The sequence below is a fragment of the Gouania willdenowi genome, unplaced genomic scaffold (genome assembly GCF_900634775.1).
Source record: "Gouania willdenowi unplaced genomic scaffold, fGouWil2.1 scaffold_275_arrow_ctg1, whole genome shotgun sequence".
In the NCBI taxonomy this organism is placed as follows: Eukaryota; Metazoa; Chordata; class Actinopteri; order Blenniiformes; family Gobiesocidae; genus Gouania; species Gouania willdenowi.
Window position 1 is genome coordinate 520,307 of NW_021145033.1, and position 8,991 is coordinate 529,297.

Genomic DNA, 8,991 nt, shown 5'->3' on the forward strand with positions numbered 1-8,991 from the left:
GGCCCTAATTATTGATTCCAGTAAAATGGTTCAAAATTAATGTGAAAATAAATATAATCCGAATAAATGAAGAATGAGTCACAGGTGTTCAGCTTCGCTGATTTTTCTATTATGTTTACAGCACTCCTATGAAAGGATTATTAATATACTGTATGAGAATAAGAATCAGATCTCAGCACTGAGTGTTTTCAATAAATGCTGAGTATGGAGTTTACCCAGCTGATAAGAAAATTGTTTAGTGTTGCATCATGTAGGAGCAGAATAATAATCTGTCAATCAGACGGTGTCTGAGGGAGGTCCAGTCCTCAGGTCCAGCCTCCACATCCCTGTGTTGGAGCAGGAATAATATATCAGTTGTTCATCAGAGAGGCTGAGGCAGAACGATGCAGAGCTCATCATCTTCTTCTCCTCACTATGAGCACACCTGATGAAGCTGAGCTCTGCTATCCACACCTGGGAAACTCTTCATGCAGGAGGATCGTGCGTTCTCACTCAGTGTCTGTGCTCCTTCACATCATCCTGTCCTCCATCTCTGTGCTCACTCTAACTCTCAACCTGCTGGTCATCATCTCCATCTCACACTTCAGGTATTGACATGTTCTGTTGTTTTATGACTTGTTATGTTGTTAGACTTGTGCTGTTTTCTGCTTTGATGATAATTGTTGTATCATATAATGATATCAGTGTGTTTCTCTCTATCTCCTCCAGGAAGCTGCACACTCCCACCAACTTCCTCCTCCTCTCTCTGGCTGTGTCAGATTTCTCTGTCGGGTTCATCTGGGTTTTTATGATCTTCCTTATCAATGGCTGTTGGTTTTTAGGTGCAGACTGGTGTGTTTTTAATGCTGTTTTAGGTTATGTTGTAGCCTCTGCTTCAATAGGAACTGTTGTGCTGATATCAGTCGATCGTTTTGTGGTTGTTTGTGATCCAATGCACTATCAAACTAAAGTCACTAAAAACAGAGCAAATATATGCATTATCCTATGTTGGCTCTGTTCTACTATCTTTCATACTGTGATGCTCAAAGATAACATTGAACATCCAGGTGGGTTTGATTCCTGTGCTGGAGAATGTGCAGTTTATTTCCTTCCTTTTGCTGGAGTTATTGATCTAATTTTCTCTTTCTTCATTCCAATCAGCATCATAGTGGTCCTGTATGTGAGAGTGTTTATGGTGGCTGTGTCTCAGGCCCAGGCCATGCGCTCTCATGTTACAGTGGTGACACTTCAGAGTTCACTGAAGGTTAACAGGTCAGAGCTGAAAGCTGCTAGAGCTCTGGGTGTAGTGGTTGTTGTGTTTCTAATGTGTTTAACTCCACTTTACATTGTTTCACTTACAACAGGGTTTGGAGTAAAAAGTCCACCATCTTACATTTTTGTTATAGGTCTGTTTTACTTCAACTCTCTGCTTAATCCTGTGATCTATGTGTTTCTGTATCCCTGGTTCAGGAAATGTGTGAAATGTGTTTTTTCTCTTCAGATCCTGAAGTCTGGCTCCAGTGAGGCCAACATACTGTAAAGAGGAAAAGTCAGGGACAATGTGTTACTGGGATTTAATACAGTCACTGTAAAACTGTGTGATTAATGTTTTTAGATTTCTGTTTACTTTAGCCATGAATGAAAAGAAAACACCTGCTGATGTGTTGTTTCTAGAAAATGATTTCACACAAAGTATTTGATATTTTGAAGTTAAAACTGTTTATCATTATTAAAGTTAAAACCAACTTGGGAATGTTTTACAGTGACATGTTATTGTTTCAGAGGAAACTAATGTGCATTAATCACACAAACACTCTTGGTGGAGTTATTGATCTAATTTTCTCTTTAATCATTCCATTCAGCATCATAGTGGTCCTGTATGTGAGAGTGTTTATGGTGGCTGTGTCTCAGGCCCAGGCCATGCGCTCTCATGTTACAGTGGTAACACTTCAGAGTTCACTGAAGGTTAACAGGTCAGAGCTGAAAGCTGCTAAAGCTCTGGGTGTAGTGGTTGTTGTGTTTCTAATGTGTTTAACTATATTTTACCTTGTTTTACTTTCAACAGGGTTTGAAGAGAAAAATCCATCATCTTACATTTTTGTTAATTGTCTGTTTTTCTTCAACTCTCTGCTTAACCCTGTGATCTATGTGTTTCTGTATCCCTGGTTCAGGAAATGTGTGAAATGTGTTCTTTTTCTGGCTCCAGTGAGGCCAACATACTGTAAATCTTATAACAATTTGCTTATTTTGTTTATGTTTGGAGATTTGACATGACTGTGAAAGCTGGTGGAGTGAACTATATCGAAAAAAATAACTTTTAAGTGATCAATCTGTTGTTGTTTCACAGACCTGACATATTTTTATATTTTTATGTAAAACTGATCTGAAGAACAATCAGAAGTTGCTGATGTAGAGATAAATGTGCACCAATCACATGCACAGCACGTTGATTTCTGTAGAGTTCAACAAATGATAGAAATGATAAAACATACATGTTTCATATGTGAATAAAACACCTATTACACATCTATTACAGTTTGTTTAAACAAAGCGTAAAGTAAGTTAAAGTTAGGCAATAGTTTATTAGGAACAATGAAATTAATCAGCAGACTATCAAATATGATCAGATCACACTTTACCTGTTGTTTACAGAGTTACTTTTATAGATTTATGAAATAAAAACTATAACTGTGAAATAAAAGTGACTTGTGTCCTCATTTCTGGGAAAACACCACATCACACAACTGTTCATTAATGTATTGACTTACAGTAAAATGTACAGATGAACAGAATAATGAATAATTACAGAATCATGTTGGGTGTGGGATACATATGTAGGTGTATATACATATATATGCATATGTGTGTATCCATAAAATAAAGAGTCCGTCCTTAAGACTGCTCTACTGTAAAGTGTCTTGAGATACCATTGGTTATAATTTGGTGCTATACAAATAAAAGATTGATTGATTGACAATATGATTAAACATTTCACAACAGTTTTATTTATCTCAGTATAAACCACCAGTAAAAACATTATTTTTTTTGGTGGAGGGGGGCTTTAAACTCAATAAAGTCTGTACAGTACAGACTATAAACTATAAAATAATTAATCCCACAATGAGGAACATTAATTATCATTGACAATTAAAAATAAAATGACACCTGTGTGCAGTTGGAAATATGATGTTAAGCAAAATAAAGTATAAAGGTGAAAAAGTGTCAGTGACAATAAGAAGAGTTGTGCAGGGCTATTCAACTACATCTTGCTGTGGGCCATAATGTTGGAAGGCTATGGTTTGTGGGCCAGACATTCCTGACACAGTTGTGTGTGTCTTGCGGTAGTCTTGCGGTAGTGCCCTTTGGGTCCAGCGGGTCTGGCCGGCTGGCTGGGCCGGTCCTGGCGGGGATCTTCCGGGGCCCTGTGACCCGGGCTCTGCGGTGTGGCTGGGCCTTTTGGTGGGGGGGGGGGCTGTCTGGGGCACATTGCGCGGGCGGCATCAAGGAAAGGCGATGTGGCGCGCTCTGGGGTGCATGGTCGGTGTGCCTGGGGGCCGGAGGGGCGGCTTGCAGCATCCCCTTGGTGCCCTCGGCGACTATGGACATGGTTGTCGTCCCTGGGGGTGCTGCTCTCAATGCTGCTTCCGTTCCGGGTCCTTCTGGCCTGGGGTCCGGACCCTGCTGGCTCTGGGCCCACCGGCGCCCGCCGGCTGCACGTTCCGCGCGGCTCTGGCCATCTGCTGGGCGGGGGCCTTGGCTCCTCTGCTGGTGTCTGGGGCGGGGGGCTCTCTGGGCAATTCCCTCGGGGGGTTGGGTGCTTGGGTGTGGGTGGGTGGGGGGGGTGGATGCTGGCGGGGGTCCTTGGGGTTGGGGGTAAGGATCGGTGGGGGGATGCGCTGGGTGCTCGGCTGCTTGGGGCTTCCTCGGATATGTGTGTGGGGGGCGCCATGGCTGCTTCTCGGCCTGAGATCTTTGGGGCATATGGGGGGTTGCTCGGCCGCGGGGGGGTTGCCTGGGGCTCCCTGGCCCCCGCTCTTTCTGCTGGCCTGGCTGCATCTGCGGGCCCAGGGCAGTTCCTGGGTTTGCAGTAGTGGGTTTTTTTTGCACATATACTGGTATACGATGCACTGGCACGCCTTGAGATGTGGGATAAAACTCATACTGGGCTTAACCTTAGACACGTTTATCCCAAATACCTGCTTTAGGTACTACCACTCACTCATTCCCTCTGTTCACAGCCACCACCATTATAGCTAAGCTTCACACTTGTCACTATACTGGCTGGATTACACAACATAATAAGCACAATATATTCTACAACCTCACATCTCACCCTCAATGCAAAACAATCTATTCTTCCCCACCTTTTTAATTTCTTACTTTGAGTCTCTCCTCCCTGCTCTCTTTCCCCTCCCCTCCCCCTCCCTCTCCACTTAGGTGTAACACTGCTCTCCCTTTTTCTATATCGCCAAAATAGAAAACTCAATACATCTTGAATCTCAACATATCGCCCAGCCCTAATTCCTAAATTATAAAACAGCCTAAATAAAAACATAAATGTGTATATGAAGCACATGTGTTTATTTAATATACTTACAGTTTATATACAAATCAAAACGTTGCATATTTACGGTTAATTTTACGTTGCTTGTCTTTAAGTTAAAGATTAACATTTTATTTTCATTATATATTTTATTATAATTTCTCTTGCTCACTCATGTGGTTCTCTGGTATTCACTAATGACTTATTAGACACATTTATTACAGACTTTACATTCTTACTTTATAAAACAGTGTATATTTGTGGAGCTTGTGATTGGCTGATTTTTCATGGTGACTTAGGTAATTTTTTCCCCCGTGGTAGACGTTTAAATCTCAGTTATTAATTTAACAGAACGTGTAACTGTGTCACATCCTGCTGCTCTTTATGAAGGTAAACTCTCTGTCACATTTAATAACGTATTTAAACCAGTTCTTTGTTTTTTTTTTCCCGCTGGAACGTCTTCATTCATCATCTTTTCTGAGTTGTTTCCGGGTTTGTTGCCGCTGCCAGCACTAATCTCGCGAGGACTGACACTCAGGCCATTTCAGGTGGAGTTCTCACGAGGCTTGTGATGGCGTTCAGTTTAGTAAGGCATCTTTTCATTATTATTACAATAAAATATGGGATATTTACGGGAAAATACTAATACGGGAAGATGGCGGAAAAGAGCGGTAAAATACGGGAGTTTCCCGGCCAAAACGGGATACTTGACAGGTATGTTTTAGACCTACATTACATAAATACATTTTGTTTTGTAATGTTAAAATATCAAATTTAATTAAATGTTTGTTATGTGGGGTGGAATTGCTAGCTAAAACGTCCAACCCTCCTCCTTTATCCGGGCTTGGGACTCTGAGAGAACCTATGACATCATCATCAGCAAAGGAACTTGCTTTATTTGAGAAAACCTGTGACATCATCTACAATTTTCTCAACACTGAGTTAATCTGCAAAGCTCTATTTAAGAAATATTTAATGGATGGTGTCAATAAAGTCCAAACAAATCTGATGTTGCACATCCTTGAACCAAGCAGCAGCCATGTTGAAAGTCTCAGCTCTGTCTGTCCCTGAAATGCAGGATTCCTTGCTTTTATAGATAGATGTAGCATTAGCATTAACCTAGCAAAGACATTAACGTAGCAATAACTTTGCATTAGCCTCACAATAGCAATGATAAATGCAGTAGAACAGGAAAAAAATGTTAACCAGTTAGAAGTCCAGGCAGAGCCGGCTCTACCCAATGTGGAGCCCAAGGCAAGATTTTCTACCTAACCAAAATAAAATTAATAGATTTGTTTTTATCATTGTCTTTAATGTATAACACATGTTACAAAATATTGATGCTTAAAAAGTGATAAATAATAAAAATCAAATATAACATCAATATCTTTACAACAAATAAAAAATGCAGTGAATAAATAATAATAATAGCATTACAATATTATAGGTACAAAAATTAACATCAAATTTAAATAACCACATTGTTTGCAACAACACAAAAAATCTATACATAAGCTACATTTATAATACGCAAAAACAACATACAAAAGCTGTACAAAAATACTTGTATACAAACTATGTGCAAACTATGTACAAAAAAGCATTTTACAGGCTGAGACATCTAGTGGTGATTTTTATTACTGCATCCACTAGTGTGATAAACTATGCCACTATGTACTCAACCTCACCTCACCTACTACAGCTGTACTTTCCTATATTTTCCATTGTTATACATTGTTAGTGTCTGCAGGCTTGTCTAAACTCTTCCCTGTGTCTCGTCTAACATTAACCTTGAGTTTAGGCCTTTTTATTCATTTATTTCTGAAGTTTTGCTTGTTTTAAAATTTGAATTTCACCTTTTGGTGTATTTTAAAGAGTTGTACCTCAAATTATTATTGATGGATGAGGAAAAAGATTGTGCATGTAAAAAAAAATGAAAAGTGTTCAAGTATCTCTATTCTCCTGAATCTGTTTGATGTCAGACAATCCACAGTTTGACACTGAAAACTATCTAAAGTTGGACATGTTTAGGGTTTGTACAGCTCCGGTGTGTCGTATGTCACAACAATGTTGCTGGCATTGGTAGTTCCTGTGTTTTATTTTGATCATTATTCTCAGATTTAGTAGGTTTTTTTTTTGTGTGTGTGTGTGTGGGTGTGTGTGTGTGTGTTTTTGTGTGTGTGTTTGTATGTGTGTGTGTGTGTGTGTGCGCGCGAGCGTGCGTGTGTGCGTGTGTGTGTGCGTGCGTGTGTGACGGACTGACGGACATGATTTATGCAAATACAGAACAAACAGTGTTCCGTTTTGGATCAGTACGGGACGCCCCATTCAATGGCCAAATAAGGACAGATTTCGTATTTTAAGAGGCGTGTGGCAGCACTAAACAGAACACTGAGCTAAAAACTGATACAGTACAACCATCACTACATTACCTTTTTCTTTCTCCTGGTTTTCCTCCTCTTCGTGTATATATATATATATATATATATATTCAGGTAACCAGGATTTTGCAGGTCCTGGTTACCTGTATTTACACACACCCGTAGCTCTTCTTCTCTTCTTCATGGTGTCTACGAATCAGCAGAGTTGGAACTGTCGCCTCCTGCGGTCACAGATTTTTCCGGGTCACGGATTTTGTTTATCATAGTTTGGTAAACAAAAGAGGTTTGCATCGACTTTTTTAACTTTTACTGATTTTTAGAGCGACTGGCGCCCTGTCCAGGGTGTACCCTCACCTAGCGCCCAATGAGAGCCGGAGATTGGCACCGGCAGACCCCCGCGACCCTGTAAAACAGGAACATTTGGGTCTGAAAATGGATGGATGAATGGATGATTTTTAGAGCATCCCAAAGCAGCACAATTTGTCATTTTGACTAAAAAAGCTGCTAAATGATCCTGAATGCTTTCATTCCTTTACAACTCAATGGACTGAAAGAGGTGATTTTCATCATCATTGATGTCATTTCAAAATGGCACTGCACAAACTCAAAAATGGTAAAGTAGTCCCATATAAAAAAGTTAATAAAACGAATATGTTACAAAATAATGCGTTCTGTTAGACATAGATCTTCTAATAAGGACATTTCAAAGGTTTTAGGCCACATTTGTAAAAACAGTGGAGGATACCTTTAAACAACCAAAAAAAACACAAGAAACTGAATTCTGATTCTAAATGACACATGAACACTTTAAATATAAAATATGTAGCAACTTCTGTATACGTGTAGCAAAAGGTTGACCTTTCTTTCCATGTGTAAACTTCACAAACACGTCTAAAATTGGAACAATTTCAACTTCACGTTGAACAACATGTTAAAAACGCATGTAAAGAAACAGTCTTTCAGTGTGGTTCAACCAAGTGTGTTAACCTTTCATGATTTAAAGTGAAATCACAGTTACTCATTCAACAAAAGGTCATTTTTGAGGCTCAACACTCTAGGTCTCAACTTTCCATCTTCCAGGACCATCAAGACTTTTGGATGAAGTCACAAGTATTGGTCAAGTTTTTATGGTAACTCAGGTGCAGTGCATAAATTAGTCTGAAAAGCACGACATACCCTTCAGCCAGTGTGGGGAACTCCACAATTATGTTACCCTCAAGCACAACAGCAACCTTGTCAGGGAAGAAGCCAATAGTATCTGTTGAACCAGCACTAGACAGGAGAAGATCAACTGGTACGTCGTTGATTTCTGGTTCATCTGGCTGTGGCACCTAAAGAAAGTAACTATTGTTATACAGTGTATGAAAATTAATACTTACGTCACATGTCTTTAGAAATCCAGAGTCATCTTCATGCAGATACGTTGGGAGGGTACCGAGGACAGCAGCACGTTGAATATTGGCATCATCTTGGCGTCGTAGGGCAAAAGTATTCTGCATTAACTTAGAAATATTTAAGAGGTTCTAAAGATGTACTGAATGCACAAACCAGACTGATGATTCATTATTTAAGTTGCTTCCATTTCAGCTTATAGAAAAAAAAGAAGAAAAAAATAGTGGCTGTACATTTGCAACAATTTCATCTCCACTCAGTAAGATGGTTTTCTGCAGAGAACTGCAATGGAAATATAGATGAGACAAAATGAAAACCTAATTTAATCAGGAATGTGAGGAGAAATGAACTTTAAAGTGTAGAACCTTCTCCTTTTGAAAATAAACAGTGCAAATGAATCAACCAAACCATTAATCACTAAGAGTCTGAAAACTAATCAATGACCAGGAAATAATATCAAACATTTGAAACATTTAGAAGTAAAATTAATCCCAACCATTTATAATATTTTCCTTACTTATGGGCTTATGATGTAAATGTAATTTATTATTGGCTGGTGACAGAGAGAAACCTAGAGCTGAGATGGATTTGTATTGACAAACAATGCACAAAAATATTCACTTCTAAAATCAGGAAAACTTGAACATTTCCCCAAATCTATTCTAAAAGGCTGCTATAAATAAATAAATATGAATA

The 8,991-nt window shown here is 39.3% G+C and overlaps 1 protein-coding gene across 1 annotated transcript; it reads left to right on the forward strand.

Annotated features, from left to right (window-relative positions):
• The first annotated feature begins 297 nt into the window (after positions 1-297).
• LOC114459223 (trace amine-associated receptor 6-like) lies at positions 298-1,519 on the forward strand. The gene is made up of 2 exons (XM_028441550.1): positions 298-587; positions 709-1,519. The coding sequence occupies exons 1-2, from the start codon at positions 415-417 to the stop codon at positions 1,517-1,519; spliced, it is 984 nt and encodes a 327-aa protein (XP_028297351.1). The 5' UTR covers positions 298-414.
• The last annotated feature ends 7,472 nt before the right edge of the window (positions 1,520-8,991 follow it).